The sequence below is a fragment of the Amblyomma americanum genome, chromosome 7, assembly GCF_052857255.1.
Source record: "Amblyomma americanum isolate KBUSLIRL-KWMA chromosome 7, ASM5285725v1, whole genome shotgun sequence".
Lineage (NCBI taxonomy): Eukaryota > Metazoa > Arthropoda > Arachnida > Ixodida > Ixodidae > Amblyomma > Amblyomma americanum.
Window position 1 is genome coordinate 4,152,710 of NC_135503.1, and position 20,872 is coordinate 4,173,581.

Below are 20,872 nucleotides of genomic sequence, written 5' to 3' on the forward strand. Positions count from 1 at the left end.
CTTTTCATTCCACTTTCCAAAGGTGGGATACTCAGTATGCTTTTATAGTGCTTACTGAATGGATAGATATGTCTTACGCACCAGTGCAACTTAAGGGCAATTTTTTTTTTTCTGAAAAAATAGCCATTTGCAGGGAGAGTGACTTATACAAAAGTGCGATTTATACACCAGAAACCATGATAGTTGATGTTGCTCTACCGCATATAAGACGACAGTAATGTAGATGTGACATGGATAGAAATTTAAGTAATAGTAGTTCAGTTGGTAATGGAAGGATATGATGTCGATAGAACAGGCCTATGACACAGGCATCTTTCAAGGCTACTTTGTTCAGATGTGCATCCCGGAACAATTTGCTTGTAAAACCCACTCCAAGCATTTTAAAGGAGCAGTGTGACATTTTTTTTTCACTGTTGATTGTTCTGATTAGAGGGATTTATCACATCTTCTACACACCACTGCAAAAGGGACTATTGAAATCAGATCGTGCAAATGATAGTTATTTCGCCTAGAAAACTCAAAATAAAAAGATAAGACAAAAATGCATTTCACTCGTCCAGTGATGAGAATGGGCACTGCCAGTCAGCGCCGCAACTTGCACACATGCAGAAGAAGCTTGCGTCTCTCTCCTCCTCCAGTCTCATTAGTTGAAGAAAACTGCCAGCTCCTACTGCGCATGCAATGGGCAGAACCGTCCAGTTTCGCTTCTGCACCGGTTTTGCTCAGGACTAGCGCTCCTCCGCCGCCCTTTTTCTCTCAGAGACACTACGCATCAGTCTTTATGCTCCCGATTAGCCCTGTCGGTACGCGGCTTGCGCGTGGTGTTCAACCACTTCAGCCCACTCCCCAGAGGGCGCCACATCTTGTGAAAAAGGCAGATTGTTGCGTTGCCAGGGTAGCCCACAGCTGCACATTTTGACTGTGTCATACTTCCACATAGGTACAAGTCGCAGACAATGCAGGGGTGACTAAAAAGGGAGCTCCTGGGTGTTTCCTTGTAATCTCTTTGATGTTGATAGGATTAAAAAGCGAACCCCCCCACTCCCGAACCCCATCTCCTGTTTGGCTTTTCTCCGCACTTTTGGCTTTGGTGTGTCGACTGGTGTTTTTATTATTTATTGCTGGCTTCTCCAGAAGCGCATGTCCTGTCGTTCTCCTTTCTGTGTGCTGTCTTTGTTGCGCTTGAATTATGGAAGCTATGCACCAACTTGCCCCGCTAAGTATTTTACTGAACTATCATCATGGGCAATTTGAACAGCAGCACTCGCTTCCATGGTAGTTTGAATTGAAATGGAAAGTGTTTACACTCGCATTATTCTCATTGGCTTTCGCTCCCTTTCACTCGATTTCACTGCTTTCTTTTCTCATTTTTTTTTCTGTGAAAAGCATGGGAACACTGAGAACACTCAACACTGACATGCATCATATTTTTTATCCACTTCCAGAGCCTATGGCTACTAAGTTCATATTGGATGCCCAACCATTCACAATGGCCACGCCAAGTTTGTTTGCCACCTCATTTCTGCTGCCGAAATTCGCCACTTTGTTTCAACACCTTCGGCATGAAATGCATTTCAGGAGAAGATTAAAATAATTAATATTGTGACGTCGGCAATCTCTTTGGATGTTCAGGCATCACAGTGTCTTATACTTAGCCTAGAAAGAACAAAAACCGCATGCTTGATTTATGCCTCGGGGCCCCTTTAATCTTAGTGAGAACTTTAGTATGGTTTGGGTTAAAGCAAATTGATCAGGTCATATTTTTATATTTTACCTTTTGGACGAAAGAAAAAGAGGCTCATGTTTTATTTGCATTTACATGTAGCACATTACAGCGACCCAAACAAGCAAGCAGTGAGTGTGTCATCCACCTTATTAATCATATTGTCAGGGTCACCTTCTCTAAAAGGTGGCATTGAATCATCATTATATATGATGATGAGAGCATCTTTTGTTATATTGCTGCAAAGCTTGGTAATGTATATTTGTTCATACTCAAAGCTGCCAGCATGTGACTTTATCATTGCTTGTGATGCGAGATGTGACTAAGTTTACCTCGAATGATCGCAGCCACGCTCAACTGCTTCTACATTATTTGAGGTTGTCATCGTTTCTTTTGGCACGTTACCTCAATGGTTCTTTGTCAGCTCTAAATTTAGTGCGGTTAGCAGCAGTGATTCTGTTCTTTGACAGCCGCCGAGCTCATTTGTTGTCGCCACCACCTAGTTGTTCAGGTATTGGGGGCACAAACAGCTTAATAAAGAATTCGTTTCAGCACCACCTCGGTATGCTCGTCTATTATTCATGGCTCTGTCACCACCACTTGACATTATTAATAATATCATTATATAAATTTGAATAAAAAATACTCCCCTGCAGCACAGTGCGAGTGGCTTACAGCATCATTGATGGAAACCCATTAATCTCTGCATATAGTAGATCCTCGTGGACATATTCCCTGTTCATGCGATTTTCCAGTTCATGCGCTAAAAATCGTGAGCATTTAAAAATGTCCTATAGTTACACTGTTTTTCTTCCGCTTAATGATAACACTATATGCCAGCAACTACGTTGAAAATTTCAACCAGTTCTGGTCTTGTACGTTTAGTGACCAACAGAATATTTGCAAATATACGAGTGGACCAAAACTGGTGGCATGCGACATGAAGAACTGAAATACAGCAGTAGTCACCCCCCCATGGTGGCTAACACACAGACAGGCCGTTCCCACGAGGACACGATATGGAGGAGAAATGCAGTGGCTTCTTCACAGTGTAAAGGAAAATGGGGCAAGGCACCTCAAAACTATAAAGATGTACTTGCATACAAGTAGCCCGGGTCTCGGGAACACGGCGTGAAAAGCAAGAACGCTGCAACGGTCAGTTTCTGCAGTGCCTTTTCCTGGGTTTTGCATTGTAGTAGCAGTATGTCATAGTAGTCAGCGTAACCAGTGGGTGCATTGCCGTGGGAACCACTGGAGGGTGGTTACCATGGAAGGAGGAGGTGATGGCGAGAGTGTAGGAAGGTGTAACCAATGTGTGTTTACCACGGGAATCGTCTGGAAGGTGGTTACCTTGGAAGGAGGATGTGGCAAGAGCTAAAGAATCACCAACCAGAGGATGGTTACTGCGGAAAGAGGAGGGTGTGATGAGAGATGAGAAGGTGCAACCAATGAGTGATTTCTAAGGGACAAGATTTCTAAGGGTAGTTGCCCTAGAAGGAGGGCTACTGCAGAAAGGGGGGTGCATGGCAAGAGTACAGGAAGGCGCAACAGGAGGGTAATTACCCTGGGAAGGGGTGGGTGGTTACCATATGGTTAGTACGGAGGGTTACAGTAACTGTAAAAGGAGGAGGACATGGTGAGAGTGTAAGAAGGCCCAGCCAGTGGGTGGTTGCCACAGGGACCACCTGGAGGGCAGTTACCCTGGAAGGAGGAAAGTATTGGAATGTGTAACCGGGGGGTGGCTACCACGGGAACCATCTAGAGGGTTGTTGCCATGGAAGGAGAAGGGAGACCATGGCGAGAGCAGAGGAATGTAGTGTGGCCAATCTGCAGTGGCTGCTGCAAAATGCATCGCCTGAGAGGATCATCGGTAGTGCTGCACGCCTAGACCAGTGGATTGGAGGGGCAAGCTAGCCTAGAAACTAGTGTGAGCAAAAAACTATAAAGTGCGCTCTAGAACTGCGCAGATGCAAAATTGCTGTCATATTGTGTAACTCCCACATCATGAAATATAACTACCTCAACAGCTTTCGCTGAATCTCATGTTACACAGTTGAAACCGTCCTGTCACTCTTTTAATGCGTAAGCATTACTCGAGCAAGCTTGGGTAAGTTCGGAGGAGCACCGCGCAAGCTGCAGCCAGTGGGCGAAAGCTCAGGTAAGATCGGGTAGTAACTCTGGTAAGCTACGCGAGAGGTTGCTCGGGCTCATTGTTTAACCACTGCACCACTGCGCTGGTAATGGTATGAGGACTCGCCGCAATCTATGAATGTTAAGTTGAGAATGCAGAGTTAAGAAAGTCTGCACAGTTAAGAAAATGTGGCAGAAGTTTGGGTCAACATTTATTGCATCCCTACTCATGTGCTACAGGTCAAGACACTCTTGAAAATTTTTTTTTTCGCAAAGTACAAATTTTGGTTTTGAAGGTTTTGCGATGGAGTGTCTGTCGACATATCTACAGTAAGAAGAAATTTTCATTCAAGAATTTTAAAATTCACAAATTTGGAAAACAAAGAATATCTTGACCGTGTTATCTTAGGAGTGCAGCAAAACAAACGTAGTCAAAATAGATAAAACTGTTGTGAAGAAATCTGCTCCACAAGGTGAGCCTCTAGGCAGAAAGCTGTAATGGAAAAAGATGAAGTTTGTTTCAAATGTTTCCCCATAATGCACAGCCTCCATGGTTCCGAAACACTTTTATTTGGTGTGCTTCCCGGTAGATTTCAACAGTGAAACTTTGGAACTGCATAAAAAACGAGTCATACAAGTGGTTACAGCAGTTAGCAAAAAATATTTTTTTTGGCCATTTTCGGGAGATTTCAGAACTGCGTCACCCCTTAAAGCAGTGCTCTCAGATCAGCAGGTACAAAACTTTCTGCTCAAGGTGCTGCAGACACTGCGTTGCCTGCAGTGTCTGCAAAGTCCACGATACCATTACTGAACAAATATTCAGCTTTAACTGAGGTTGACGACCTTAATGTTAAAGCAATGAACAATAATCTCACAGCTGTCATCAGAATGCACAGTAGAAGTAGGCGGTAGGTTGCTTCGACAGGATACTGGCAAGCTGTTTCAGGAGACGAAAAATCTGGTTCAGAAACGCCGAAGCATGAAAGCATCTAACTGTACGGACAGTATAGAACTGGCAAAGCAATCGGAAGTTAATAAATAAGCGCAACGTAGCTAACATAAGGAGTTATATAGTGCTGCGAATCTTTGGAGTGTTTGTTCTTCAAGGCTGCCTGGCACGCTGCTTTATCGCTTTGTTTGCAATGCAACACACGACCTGATATATCTTGATTGATTGCACCCAAGCAGAACTGATTCTGCGTTGTTCCAGAATGTTGTAACTTTGCATGCTTTATCTAGAAAGTTTGCTGTCGGCTTTAAATTGAGCGCGGCCGAGAGCAGTGGAAATTCTGTTCGACGACCGCCGAGCGCACTTGTTGCTACGCCGCCGCTAAGTGATTCACCCCATTGTGGGCGCAAATCAGCCCAAATAAAGTTTTTTATACTACATTTTCGCTGTCTTTCTGCTCTCCGGATTGCAGTCACCACTTCGTGACACCTGGTGGAGGTGCTGGGTCCCCGTCAATGTACCGTACACCCCCTTCAAGTCGTGACACCAGCCCTCTGCGCTTCACACTGGAGAATGAGCCACCAGTTCACCGAACCAGCCGACGTCTCCAAGGAGAGCAGCCTGAGATCGGGACTCTGTCGGACTGCACCCAACGATGAAAAGATACCGCAGCGTCAACCATGCTCTTGTCACAGACGTTGACCCCGATTGTCCTGCAGCGCCCGCGGATGCCGCAAACATTTAGTGGCTTCCCAGGCGAAGACCCCGAAGAATGGTTGGACTAATTTGAGCGCGTTGCCTTGTTCAACAGTTGGGATGATGTGACTAAAATAGGACGCGTCTTTTTCTCACTGGAGGGCTCAGCACGCACGTGGTATGAAAACCACAAGTCGTCTTTAAACACATGGGGGCTATTCAAGAGAGAACTTTTGAAGACATTCACCAGTGTTGTGACGAAAGAAAGAGCCGAAGGCGTCCTCGAGTTCGGGATCCAGCTTCCAAATGAGCCCGTACATGGTTACGTTGAAGAAATGAAATGCCTCTTTCGCCACGCTGATCCCGATATGACTGAGGAAATGAAAGTTCAGTTTTAATGCGTGGCATCAAAGGACAACTCTTTGCCAGGCGCCAAAAACCGTCGAGGAATTCATGCAAGAAGCCTGCACCATCGAGAAGACTCTCGTCATCCGGACTCGGCAGTACAACTGCCCTGCTTATGTCTCTGCAATTTATCCGGACAAGGTGACCACCACCAGCGGCAGCTTGCGGGAAGTTGTCTGTGGAGTTGTCTGCGTGGAGCTACGAGGACTGCTGCCATCCTCCCCACAGTTGCAAGCAGCGACTCTCATGGATGTGGTACAGGAAGTGCAATAGGCACTTGGCCCCTGACGGCCACAGAACCCCAGCCATGACCTACGCCGCTGCAGTACGCACTCCTCAGCCCCAACGACACCCTCCAAGTGCTCTCCGACATGAACCACTTATTCCAGAATGCCGCGTCCCTGCTCCCGCCTGCCCAGCCTACAAGTGACACTCAAGCCCCTGGAAATGTGACGCCTGGAGGACATGTGACAACTGGCCGTTGTGCTTCCATTGCGGTGAGGCCGGCCATATTCTTCGTCACTGCCCATACTGACATATCAGTCTTCGTGGATTTGCCGTTGACGTGCCACGACCACACTTCGGCCAATGCCTGGAAGAAATCGACGAGTACCTGCGTTGAGAGGATTACACGGCAAACTGCTTTTCGCGCTCACCATCGCTGTCAACCTCGCGCTTTGTATCGCCACGCTGCGGCTACGCAGTCACGGTACAAGGAAGGTCTCCCAGTCCCCATAGGAGAAACTAAAGACAGCAACCTCAGGATGTGAGGTTGCTCACGAGCGAAACCTTGCAACGTAATGCGAAATACAAGCTAGGAGACCGAGTCTGGGTTTAGGCACCCATTCGCCGCAACGGATTGAGTGAAAAGCTTTTGCGCCACTATTTTGGCCCGTACAAGGTTCTTTGTCGGCTAGATGAACTGGACTATGAAGTCGTCCCTGATGAAATGACTGCGTCCCAGCTACACCATGTACGACCAGAAGTTGTCCATGTCGTCCATGTAAAGCCCTATTATGCACACTAAAAATTATGGACGCTGTGTTTCCACACTCGGTGTTTATTTTGCACAATCCATTTTGTTTCTAGTCTCCTTATGTTTTGAAGCATTGGGTCAACGCTTCTTTGAGAGGGGAGTAATGGCGCGAATATTTGTAGTGTTTGTTTGTTCTTCAAAGCTGCCGGCACTCTGCTTTATCGCTTTGTTTTGTGGAAATACGGCGGGGGACAGCCTTCCGCCCTGCCCGCACTGCCACTCTGCGGATACAGCGTTCCCGTTCGCTAACCGCGGAGGGGTTCGTGCCCGAGGGAACAAAGGGAGGGGATGACCAAGCGTTAACACTCATATGCTATTTATTACAGTTGTAATTAATACGCAGTGTGGGCCAGCTAGCTACAAAACATCAACGAGGCATTCCTCGGAAGTAGAAGGCAGCGTAAGGACTTCCGACTTAACAGCTGGGGCAGGGGCGCGACTTCGGAGGTATCGGCGGCGAACGTTTGTATGCGCCGATAATGGCGGCCAGGTTTTCCCGTGCGCGCCGCATTCTTGGGGCAAAGCCATTCCCTAGCATTTGCTGGGGAAGGCGACCAGAACGCGCGTTTGCTGCACTCGCTTCGCTGCCCGGAACCAGAAGTCCAACGGCAAGGCACAACGGATCCCCGTGCGCCTGCCGCGGAAGTTGACGAGAGCGTGCGGCTGCAACCGCTCGTGACGCTGGCCGGATCCCGAAGATACTCTTTCCGGTCCCACAGAATTCCGCGTAACCTACGAGGTCGCGCTCCCGTCGCCGTTCCCTTTCCTCCATGAGGGAGACTTCCCTCCTCGCCCAGCCAGTGCTGTGTGACCGCCGGCGAAGATGGGCCGCGTCGAAATGGAGGGGGGAAACAGGTTTCCACAGTTTGCAATGCAAGACACAACCGATATATGTCGATTGATTGCATCCAGGCAGAGCCGATTCTGCATTGTTCCAGAATGTTGTAGTAACTTTGCACGCTTTATCTTGAAAGTTCACTATCAGCTTTAAATTGAGCACAGCCGAGAGCAGCGGGTATTCTGTTCGACGACCGCTGAGCACGCTTGTTGCTACGCCGCCACTAAGCGATTCAGTCCATTGTGGGCGCACGTCAGCCCAAATAAAGAGTTTTGTTTAGATGCCATTTTCACTGTCTTTCTGCTCTCCGGATTGCAGTCACCACTTCGTGACAATATTGAGAAAATCGAGCATGCTGTAAAGAACGGAAGCAACCTAAAAGCAGTGAAGAGAAAACTAGGCATAGGCAAAAATAAGATGTATTCATTAAGAGAGAGGGCAGTGCGATCAGCAATATGGATAAGGTAGTTAATGTAGCTGAGCGTTCTGTGCAAATCTATACAGTAGTCAGTGTAATCAGGACATTAATGAGAGATGCAGTAGTGTGTAGCACTGGGGCATCCCGCCAGTAACAAAATAGAAAGTAATGAAAGCTTTAGGGGCAATGAAAAGGGGGAAGCAACTGGTGAAGTTCAGGTAACAGCAGATCTGTGTAAGAACGGTGGCGGGATTTTGCTGGGAAAAGTAGCCATACTGTATACGTGATGCCTTATGACCTTGAGCATACAGGAAGCCTGGAAGAACTCCGATATCATTTTAATCCAGAAGAAAGGAGACATCGAGGACTTGAAAAATTGCATACTGCTCAGCTTACTGTCCGTTGCCTATAAGGTATTTACTGAGGTAATCACTATAGAGTGAGGCCAACCTTAGACTTTAATCAACAAAATGATCAGGCAGGCTTTTGTAAAGAATATTCCACAATAGATCATATTCACACTATCAATCAGGTGGTAGAGAAAACGTGCAGAGAGTAACCAACCCCTATATATAGCCTTTATAGATCACGAGAAAGCATTTGACTCGGTCGAAACTTCAGCAGTCTAGCAGCCATTGCGGAATCAGGGTGTAGGATAGCCTTGTATAATAATATGTACTGGAAGATATCTATAGCGGGTGTACAGATACCAAAGTCTCCGTAAAGTCAGCAAAGTTCCAGTAAGAAAGGGTGTTAGGCAGGGAATCACGTTCTCGCCAATGATATTCATCACCCATTTACATGAAGTATTCAGAGGCCTGAATTGTGAAAAGTTGGAGATAACAGTTAATGAAGAATACCAAAATAATCTGCGATTCGCTGATGACATTGCCTTGCTAAGTCACTCACCAGAAGAACTGTAAAACATGATCATTGAGTTAGAGAGCCAGAGCAGTACAGTGGGTCTAAAAATTAATATGCAGAAAACCAAAGTAATGTTCAACAGTCTCGGAAGGGAACAGCAGATTACAATCGGTAGCGAGGTGCTGGAAGTGATAAGGGAATACTTCTACTTAGGGCAGGTAGTGACCACAGATCCGGATCACGAGAGTGAAAAAAATTCGTTTTTGAAGAAAGGAAAGGGTGCACCCGAACTGGGCTGGAAGGAAAGGAAGAAGATGGGAGTGAAAGAAGGCTAGAGTGAAATAACCAGAAGAATAAGAATGAGGTGGAATGCATTTGGCAAGTTCTCTCGGGTCATGAAAGGCAGTTTACCAATATCCCTCAAGAGAAAAGTATATGTATCTTACCAGTACTCACCTACGAGGCAGAAATGTGGAGGCTAATGAAAAGGGTTCGACTTTAATTGAGGGCAATGCAGCGAGCTATGAAAAGGAAAATGATAGGTATAATATTAAGAAACTGGAAGCGGTCAGAGCGGGTGAGGGGACAAACGCAGGTTAATGACATCCTAGTGGAAATCAAGTGGAAGAAATGGGCTTGGGCAGGGCATGTAATGTGACGGCAAGGTAACTGATAGTCATTAAGGGTAACGGACTGGATGCTAAGAGAAGGCAGGCATAGCAGGGTGCGGCAGAAAGTTAGGTGGCCGGATAAGATAGAGATGTTTGTGGGGATAAGGTGGCCGCAGCTGGCGCAGAACAGAGTCAATTGGAGAGATATGGGGGAGGCCTTTGTCCTACAGTGGGTGTAGTCAGGTTGATGATGATGTTGACAGAGGCAGGATGAAAAGACGAGGTACATTGCTCACAAGTGCTCATCTTTTCATTGTGTCCCTGTTGTGTCGAAAAATTTTGAACGTGCAGCATGCATCAACTAGCCCAGCAGCAAGCTCGACTGAACACTAGTGTCTGATTGCAGGAGGAACGTTCCTGCTCAGAGGAGTTGCGGACGGAGGTGTCCCGGTTGCATGGAGCTATTCTCAACAAGGGTGACACCGTAAGAATTTTTGATTTCCATATTTTGAAAAACATTACAATTCTGTGTATACCACCTAGTAGAATGGTAGAAGGATAATTTCTTTGGGGCACTGTAGACTCTGCAAACCTCTGCCTTTAACCTTGGAAAGCTAGTGTAGAAGCCAGCATTTTATAGACTCGCCTAATGAAGACAAAATTTGCATCTGCATTTAACACATTCAGAAAAACTTTTTATAATAGCATTAATTTCTGCTGAACTATATAATTATGCACAATCGTTGTGTTACTGTTCTCTGAAACAGACTGCATCTGTAGAAGTGCACGGTTATCCAGCTAGCTATGCATAACATTGGGGTTTCTGCATTTAGTTTTAAGACAGCATTAGATTTAAGCTTACTGGCTAAGTGCATTAATCAGCGAAAGCTGATTGGCATTGTGGCCAAAAGGTGGCAAGCCCATTTTGATGTTTCACAGGCCTGCTTTGGTGTCTATATGCTCATGTGAATAGTTGTCCTCCTTCCTCTTGCGGTCTGCATTTCAGTCGCATCCTCGGCACACTTCACATACTCCAGGACCTGTTTGCATGAAGTTGTCTTATTCACAGCCTAAACCCTCTGTTGGTTTTCAGGAAAGGAAAGGTGCATAACTGGCTTACTGGATCAGTGGACACTTCAGTCGCACTGTGAGATGTTGGTGGCATCCATGTACAAATTGAGGCAGCTACGTATCATGTTTTCTTGAAAGCCAGCAGAGGGTTTAGATTCCATTGGTTTCTAGGAAAGGAAAGGCACCTAACTGACATCTGGGTCAGTGGACACCTCAGTTGCGCTGTGTTGTGGTGTCCACCTAACAGGTTACACTGCTGCGATTCTACCCCCTAAATTGCTTCTACTAAATGGCTTGTGCAAAGCTGTTGCAGCTTTTGCTATAAAATGTGTGATACACCTTCATTTTTTTTTCCCCTCTTCCTTCTCGCTCTTTCATCCCTTCCCTCGAGGCATGTTCAGGTGTGCACTCTGAGGGAGAGCTACCATGTATTTCCTTTCTTCACAACCTATTCTAACCTAGTCCCTTTACTGTGCAAAGCCCTTATTTTGGATCCTAAAATGACAAGCTAATATTGTCACCGAGAGCCGGCAGAAAGGGCAGAAGGACGCACCAGGGCTAGCAGAGCAGGCACACTCAGCCAACCCACGCTCGAGCCGAGGAAGACTCAAAAGACCAGCGGGAGCTATCGCACCACATGGCGGCACCAGTAAATGGACAACTGTGTGGCATTGCTCTCCCTTTAAAACAGCATCGACCCGATGCGGCAGGGCGATGCAGAATCACGGGGGCCGGAACAGTCTGTGGTGCCGGACTTGGCCGAAGAAATCCTAGGGTGAGACCGCATGGCATGGCAGGGCATGGTAAGGCTTCATCCTGGCGACGTGCACAATTTCAGATGCCGCTTGCCACTTGGAAAAGCGAACAGACTCTTGTGGGACCACTTCGTAGTTAACGTCACTAAGCTTCTGCAGTACCTCGTAGGGGCTGAAGTAGTGGCACAGAAGCTTCTCGAAGTGACCCCGCAGGCAGATTGGGGTCCAAACCCAAACTTGATCGCCAGGGTGGTGAAACACCGACCGGTGATGAAGGTTGTAGCGGTGAGCATCAGTTTCTTGCTGGGTACGGGTTCGCTGTCTAACTAGCTGGCAGGAGGCCTCAGCATGCTGAACGAACTGTTCAGCACCAGCGACGAAAGGATGTGCAACATCTGGCAGTAACATTGCGTCGAGCATAGTTGTGGCTTCGTGACCGTGCACCAAACGGAACGGCATGAAGCGTGTCGTTTCTTGAATAGCAGTGTTATAGGCGAATGTGACGTAAGGCAAGATCTGGTCCCAGTTCTTATAGTCAGTGTCGACATGCATAGAAAGCATGTCGGCAATGGTCTTATTGAGCTTGACGGTTTACCTTAATGTGGAAGGACTTGGTTACTGCGATGACCATGCTGAAACATCTGAAGCCCTTAAAACACATTACTTCGATTCGCTGTGTTGTCCCTTAGGCTGGAAACAGTTTATAGCAAATTGATGTTGCTGAATTTGATCACTGCACATTTGCATGCTAGGGTGTCACGTTACTTCGATTCGCTGTGTTGTCCCTTAGGCTGGCAACAGTTTACAGCAAATTGATGTTGCTGAATTTGATCACTGCACATTTGCATGCTAGGGTGTCACGTTGATGATCCATGGTAGCTTATGAGAAACAACAGGAAACAAATTAGGTAAGGGTTAGGGTTAGGGTATAAAGGACCAGTGCTTTTACCTTCAAAATTTCATTTCTCTAGTGACTACCATTGCCGGCCTACAATGGATTGTGCTTTACTTTCTGACCGACCCTTGCACATTTTTTGGACAAGCACTGCTTTGTGGATCAACTGTGCTCTCTTTGTGCAGGCAGTCAGGTTGTCTTGAGAAACTTGCCTGAGTCTTTGTAAAAGCAGTGTGTGTTGTGTACTGCTGACTTAGCATGCATCTGCCACAATTTTGCAGGTGGAGGCTGAGATGCTGAGGTCCCAGGTTCGAGCTCTTGAAGAGGGCAAGGCACTGCGTATGTAGTCATGGGCTGTGAATGTGTCTAAGCAGGCCCCAACTGGGGTGCCTCCATGTCAGCACGTCCATTCAGGGTGGTGACAATTGTTGTTTGTTTGGGAGACAGCATCTTGTTTCTCCAGGGTTGTGTACACCTTTGCTATGGACATGAATTTGGTAAATATCTGTCTGAAATGAGACCTCTATGTCCAGGAGCTGTACTGAACAATCGTGTGCCAAAAGGGCGAATAATGAGACCTTTCAGAATTGTACTGTTCCATCGCATAATTGAGCTCGTGGAACAAAATAGTACAGTTGTCATTGCCCTAAATGGTGAAGCTGAACATCAAGGTTTTCAAGTCCCAACATTCAGTTCTTTTTCCCTTTCCTTCTCTGAATGCAGTGACCTCAGAATTGGTGTTAGCACGGCAGCAGTTGGGAAGTGACTTGCAGCAGGCACGCATGGTAGGTACAGGCAGCACCATCTCTGAGGGCTTCATTGCATGTGATTTCCACTGTGCCTTTTGCAGGAGGCCACTCAGCTCAGGGCCCAGCTGGAGCAGGTGCTGCAGGCACAGCCAGTAAGTAGGACGCAAGGCTGCTTCCAGATTTTGACATGGAAGAAAAAAACGCTGTGCAGTGACCTGTACACTGCCCCAGTTCTTGGTGCAAGCCAACTTTGGCAAACCTTTCTTTGGTGCTGTTGGCAGCTTGCAGAGGGGATCTGGAATGGAATTGGTAGCGCGTCCCCGACTTTCCGAAGGGGAACGCTATCGTGTGCAGATTGGAACAAGAGTACAAGAGAACAAAGAGATAAAACAAAACAAAACGAAGCCATATTTATAATTTAAAGGAAAAGAGCGATATGAAAAAAAACCAAGGAAAGTTCACCAGGTACTGAGCGTCCCAGGTGAAGTGGGGATGCCTTGCAGACAGGGCAGACGCGGGTGGTTGTAGTGCGATGCCTCACTGGCGAAGAAAGCGGCGCAAGTGAGCCAGGTGGTATGGGCGGAGATGAACACAGGGAGACGCCGGTGGTCTCCCGTCAAGAGCCCGAAGAACATGGCAGCAGCAGGAGAATCGTAGCCAGATCCCATCGACGACGGCTTGAAACGCCAGAGGCTTTAAACAGGCTATCCAAGGGTGCGTTTAAGCAGTACAGATCCTCAATCCATCGGTTGCCACCTCCAAGCTTGAAAGGGACACAGGTGGCTTACGTCGGTGATCCAAGGGAGGTCACGGCTGCACGGACCCAACGTCCGATGGCTGCCACCTCCATGCTTGAATGACCCGATCTCCGCTGCGTTGTCTTCATTTACACCTCGGTTTTCTGACACATCAGCTCTCTGATCCTCGTGCTCACCACGCTCTTTGTCGCCGTTGGCTCGCACACACCCTTGTCACGCGCACACGTGCAACGCTGGGCTGGCACACGCAGCACTCCGCTGTCCAACACAACTGTCGACGCACCGCGTTCACAAATCCTCCCGAGGATCTTTTGTGCACCTCACACAGAGAGAGTAATTGATTGAAACGACATTGTGCCTTGGAACACAAAGCAGAGGAAAAAAAAAATATTATCGATTTGCGTAGTTCTTCCAAATGCGAATTAAGTGCGCAGAAATTTGGTTTTTACTTTGGTTCTGGTGTTCGGGTTCATTGTTCACACACGGACGTTGTTCGGATAGCGATAGTAGGTTAATGCTCATACATGCTGATTTGGTCATTCTCTACATTGCATTCATAGATCCTTGGGAGCCCTTGTACCACTCCTCACTCCTGGCACGGTAGTGCAACAGCTAAGTGATGCACCACTGCCTTGTGATGCCATTGGAGTGGCTTGTGAGACAGGTTGCTCTTCCCAATCAACCTCTCATGGCCAGTCATTAATTGAAGTGCCGACTGCCACGGTGGGCAGTTTGCACTGTGGGCTGCATACAGGGAGGTAATAGCACAGCCACCAAAAATGATAGAACCCCCCTCCGTGGACATACGCTACAATAACTACGAACAAAACCGCAGCGGTGGCCAAGTAGTTGATCAAGTGGTTGAGGGAGGTGCGGAGTTCGATCCCCACCGGTGATACAATTGGTACAAGCTTTCCCCTGCCTGATGCTCGGCTTATCTGGAGTGAAACGCTTGGAAAATGGGTCTTTGACCCCACCTCGGGTCGTCGACAACACCTTATGCCATGACGCTCTTTGGCCACAGATGCCCTTGTGCCATAAAAATCCATCGTCATCAACTACAAACAAGACGACCAAGCTCCATCATAAATCAGAGCTGACAACTGGAACAGTGATTGATAGAGATCCAGGAACGTGTATAGGTTATACGGAGGCATCATTCATAGAAAAGGGCTGATGAACGGCTACTATTAGCCGTACACATTCTGAGATAATCACACATTGGGAATAATCTCAGATCATCTGGACCCGCTTGTGATGGAACCCACCGCTATCTGTGATGCTATGGAATGTATAAATAACATAGAACCCCATATATACACGGACTCCTTCGCAGCTATTAAACAACTCAGACGAGTGACGAAGACACTAAGCATCACTCAGGAGATACATGCTCTCAATATGAAAATAATGAAATGCGTCCAGATGCATTGGACACAATATGCTCAAAATGTTCACTAGAGGAAGGCAGAGGCCTCTACTAATCAAGCCCCAAATACGAATGCCTCTCTCACTCACCTCCCTTTTGATCTCCACTTCGCGCTTCCCATCTTTCCGTCCTCTATAAGGAGTACATGCGCCCCTATTCCCCCGTGCACTTACCCTCTCCCTTATAACTTAATGAAGTTGGAGTACAACGATGGAAGCCATCAGCCACTGAAACCAAGGTGTATAGGGGAATGTTCCTTTTTTCTTTTTTTAATTTCTGGTGCTGATCAATGGGAGAGTATTAATCTGTTGCTTGAAGACAATTAAATATAAAGCAGAAGAAAAAACAATCATGCCGGCGGTGGGATCCGAACCATAGACCTCTGAATTTCGCGTCCAGTGCTCTACCAACTGAACTGCGGCGGCAACTGTCCAATCTTCTGCTTTCGGAGGTATTTGTGTTTTTCGAGTAACCGAATCTTTAGAGGGTTCACTGGCGCCACCCTTGTCCATAGCGGCGGACGTAGTACGTTCTGTATTACCGCGAGTGTGACCTGGAACGTCATCGAACGGCGAGGGCTGAAGCTGTGCGAGAACCCTTTTGTGCTGCTCTTATACTCCATATATATAAGGGAGTAGGTATCCCTTGTAAGGATAAGGGCTGGGGCGGCCCTTACCTCGTTGGTGGCGTGCTTAGCTTATGGGGCTCTTAGGAAGATGCAGTGCCCAGCACATGCCCGAAATGCTCCATGCTGGCCACTGAGATGGATCTTCGCCTCCTTCTGGGGAACGTGCCCAGGAGTGCAGGACTCAAGAAGACGACGATTATTGGGAGTTGGACTTGCAGCAACCAGGGAGGAACACCATTCGTTGTGGTTAACGGACAATGCTAAGGGCTGGAGCCTGCTCAGGTTTCTGGAAGAGAACAACCTCCACGACCTACTTTAGCTTATCAGCAGTCTCTTTTATGCCACATGGCAAGTCTTGGAACACCTAGCAGGTTACCCACAACCTGGTGGGCAGCTCAGCAACATGCCACACAGCAGGCTTTATACAAACAGACACGGCGACAAAATGCAGGGAATGCCTATTATGAGTGGTAGCACACAAAACTTGGGTCCTTCTTTGAACAGAGTGCATTAGGACACAAGGTAAGCCTTGTGTCCAAACACACATAATGCATGTCTGTGTGCAGCATATGCACGCGGTGTTACAGTCATAAACAAATTCCACAGGATATGGATTCATGGAAAAAATCTATTTCTGCATTTTTGCATTGGCTAGTTAACCAGTCAGCTATTATTTGTTCCTGCAGATGGAGCACGCATGCCCCCTCATGCTATGCTTTTCATTGATGTACTTTTTTTGACTGCGCGGGAATAAACCCGCATCTTGGAAACTTTTGTCCATGGCTGTAATTGCACAGCTGTGTAAATAGCACATCTTTCCTGTGCTGCTATATATTAACAGTAGCCATTTTATACAAGCACTACTGCTCTAGCATCCTTTCCAAACCTTCCCTGGTACGAACCTTCCCTGGTTCAACATTGTGTCAGAGCTGTGACAGCACCTCTGGCAATTCAAAGTCCTCAAGTGGAAGGAGGAATGTTCTCCTAACTTCTAAGCAGTGTTGGCGGTAACGCGTTACAAGAAACGGTGTTACCAGTAACGCTTTACTTTTTTCAGTAACTTAGTAACATGCTCATTACCGTTTTGGAACTGTAACGTGTAACGTACTGATGTTAACATTTTTCGGTAACGTAAGGTGTCACGTTACTAGTTACTTTTTTATTCCAATTGACCCCCCTCCACCTCTTTTTCAGAAAAAAAAAAAAGTGCCGAAAGTGATGTTGCAAATAAACAAAATCTACAGGTGCTCTCGACGACCCTTGTTGCCTGCCAGAAAGCAGAATAGCCATAAAACACGAAACACGTGCACGAACACACATTCACACACTTGCCGTGAGCTACATCCCCTTCCCAAACCGCTCACACACAACACTCTAAAGAGTGGAAGCATGCCGAGCATTTTGGAACATCACATTTTTCAGAATTACTGTAAATTTGTTGAGAGTGCAGTATGTTTGCTTTGTGAAGTTAGAATTGATGAAATGTCACTTTGTGTTTAATGTCACATTCAGAAATTTCACATTCAGAAAATGGGTTCACCATGTGCCACAGAGTTGCAAGCCATCACATGTGTGGATGTCGCCCATGTGTGGAGGTCGCCCAGGAAGGCGACTGTGGCCACATTTAATGAGGGCTGCCGGAGAAGGGATAGCAGCGGAGCGGTGGCGGCAGCGTCCAGCCCTGGCCAAGGTCCCGAGCGTTCTCACCGGCGCGTGCTGGGAACACTTCATCTCTTTCGGTATCAGGCACACTGCCAGCCGCGTGGGGCACTACACATGTAACTCTATAGGCAACTTTAGGCCACTGTAACATTGCTAAGGTTTTGCACATTTGTACAAAGTATTCTCATTAAATCAGGATTTCGGGTAAAATCGTTGTTTAGGCTAGAAGTTTTATGCGAAATATGAGGTTTATAAAAAAAGTTAAACATGAAATATGAGCTTTGTTATTGTAAGTTCTTGCAGCGAAGACGCACTAATTAAAATTTATGGCCATGGAGTTACGAAAAAGTAACATGAGGTATTTTTTTTCGGTAATGGTAGCGATAACGCGTTACATTTTTTTGTAGCTAACGTAGGACGGTAACGCATTCCTTTTTTTTCAGCAGAACGAGTATCGTATTTAGTTAGTTTTTTTTTTTTCGGTAACGCCGCAACACTGTTTCTAAGGCGCACTGTGCAGCCCAGAAGCAAATCTGTAAAAACTGGTGTTACGTGTACATACTACATAAATCTTGCAGTGGTAGCTTTTGAGGTATTTTTAACGTATAATTGCAGTAAACACAAAAAGGAAAGACAAATTGCAATCAGCAAAGCCAAACTGGTACTGCTCTTGCACTGCATGTGATGCTGCAATTTGCAGCCCTGGCAGTTTCTGTGCTGAATGGTCATGTGGTGGCTAGGGATTGATGAGCAGTTTTGTTGAGCTTCTGTTTTATCTTCGCTTCCATTGTCAGTTATAAACGGGCCACTGTGGTTTTGCAGCTTAGTATGTTGAGTACAGACCTGTGAACTTGATGTTATCTCATCTGGAAGAAAGGAAAATCTCGGAGCACCAATTCTCTGATTCTGTGCGTGTTAAGACTTAAAGTGGTCCAGGTGATCTCCAGCTGCAAACCTGTATCCTGCCACTTTTGAGTAAAATAAAATCTAATGCAGTTATTGAGCTTAAGGAAAACCAGTTATAGAGTATTTATTGCGTACTCTGTGTGCCATTTGTGAGTGTTAGCTTTTTTTGTTAATGCCTGAATGAAACTAATGTGATCAAGCACTACATTTGATTCTTTCAAGTACGTTTGTAAACTTTGATGCTTTATGAACTTGTGTCATCTTCCAAATTGAAGCTCTCAATTAGCAAGCGAAATTTATGTTTTATTAGCTGGACATACCTTTGACAATGTGCTCAATTACATCTTCATCTAAGTGTATGTATACTCCAATTTGTCTCTTTCAGTAAATTGAAAATGAAAATTGGAAATTGGTTTTGGAAAAGGAAATGGCACAGTAATTGTCTCACATCTCTGTGGACACTGGAACCACACCATAAGGGAAGGGATAAAAGAGGGAGTGAGAGACGAAGGGAAGAAAGAGGTGCCGTAGTGAAGGGCTGTGGGATTATTTCTACCACCTGGGTATCTTTAAACGGGCGCCTTTTTTCATTTTGCCTCCATCGAAACGAAACGCGGCCGCTGCGGCCGGGTTCGAACCAGGGAACTCCAGCTCAGTAGCCAAGCGCCCTGACTACAGAGCCACTGGGACGAGTCCTTAAATAGCCTTTCATTTTCTCCTTTCAGGAAGTCCTGGAAAAGCTGTCACAGAGGTTTGTGCAACAAGTCTGTTTCTACTGTGGTATATTTTTTGAAGCGTTTCTTTATATCATCCAGAAAAAATGTAGCGTAGCTGTGTGTTGATTCTGGGCTGAACAGGATTAGAGGATTTACCCTATGCGGTGTGTGGTGATAAAGCTGCTCAGCCTATGTGTACTAGCTTCAAGTAGCCTACTCACACACTGTGAATGAGTTAGTGTACAGAGCATCCAGGGCAAGCAAGTATTTGTGTGGTGAAGATATGTAGTGCCTGAAAGGGGTCATTTCTGTTCCTGCATCCTGACACCATTCCACTGATGTGTTGCAGTGTACAGACTGTGACAGAAATTCCTGTGGCGACGCAGCAGGTGAGCTGTCATGTTTGTTTTTTGTTTCTGCCCTTGCTAGCTAGCTTTGGTGACAGCGAAATCTTCTGGGATTAGAATTTTGCTGGTGGCTTGTGCGCTTATGAGCGTTGTGACAGCTGAGGTGCTATGATTTGTGCAGCAGTTGGGCAAAGGCCTCATACATGCAACCAGGAGCAGTCACAGTTCATGTCTGCAATGCAGAAGGTACACCGGCAGGATGCCCAGGTGCAGGCAGCAATGGCTGAACCACCTCCTATGTGCCTGGTGCCCACAGACACTAGCAAGGAAGAAAACACACGGGCAGCAGCACTGGCTACCCTCACGGCTGAGAAGCAGACGCTTCAGCTGAAGTTAGAAGAGGCTGACCGACGACTAGCTGAAGCTCGGATCCGCACAGACAAGGCATGTACCTCGTCTGTGCATTTGTCATAGGTAGAGGTTGGACTTTTTGGTTTAAAATGAAAAAAAAAAAAAATACTGGAAAAAAGTATGCCGAATTCATTTCCGAAATTCGGTTTTAACCTAAAAAGGTCAGTATCCATGGCATGGATGTCACAGCCAGCTTGATACTAAGTAGCAGTTGCCCAATCAAATGAGGAAATTAATCATGTACACCAGCCAGGGGCATGGTGAGATTCTGGTACCTTTGAAGTAAGCAGCACAGTCGTACTTTTTGAGGCATTGCTTCACTACCTTACATGTCTCTGCATACCTCCTCGCCAAGCGTCGTATGTTAGCGTAGCGCTGTTCGCTCTCATTAATGCCCTAGGCCACCTGGTTCATTAAGAAGGTTCCTCCACTGCATATGGGGACACCAATGCAAAACCATGCATAAATGTCAGAAAGGCTACTGTGACTGTTGCTTAAGCAACAGCTCCATCGCTGCAATCAGCACGCAAACCATGCGATGCCCCATTGTCCTCGTGCTCAACCTAGTGCATTATGTCAGCACTAGCATGATATCCCGCCTTTAGAAGCCAAAATCCACTTAAAGTCTCGTTTGCCAGTTGACTCATTTCACTACCATTACTTTTTCTAATGGCAATAACATGCCCTTGAACAAGCGCAGCTTTGAATGCGGCCATTTATGCAATAATTATTTATAAATTGAGTGCCTGAGCCGGCAAAAAAGCTGAGATGAACATATTTTACCGTACTGAGATGCTGCATTTCATCACCAAAAAAAAGGTCAGGGATTCATCTGCAGCAAAAAATATTTGTAAAAAAAATGAATGTGGGGTTCT

The 20,872-nt window shown here is 46.4% G+C and overlaps 1 protein-coding gene across 1 annotated transcript in view; it reads left to right on the forward strand.

Annotated features, from left to right (window-relative positions):
• Positions 1–20,872, forward strand: part of LOC144098297 (uncharacterized) — a 39,471-nt gene that overhangs the window by 4,014 nt on the left and 14,585 nt on the right. Inside the window, exons 4-10 of the mRNA XM_077630816.1 lie at positions 10,077–10,154; positions 12,673–12,730; positions 13,115–13,176; positions 13,242–13,292; positions 19,249–19,274; positions 19,589–19,628; positions 19,830–20,030. Coding sequence (XP_077486942.1) covers positions 10,077–10,154; positions 12,673–12,730; positions 13,115–13,176; positions 13,242–13,292; positions 19,249–19,274; positions 19,589–19,628; positions 19,830–20,030 — 516 coding nt within the window. The remainder of the gene's footprint in view (positions 1–10,076; positions 10,155–12,672; positions 12,731–13,114; positions 13,177–13,241; positions 13,293–19,248; positions 19,275–19,588; positions 19,629–19,829; positions 20,031–20,872) is intronic.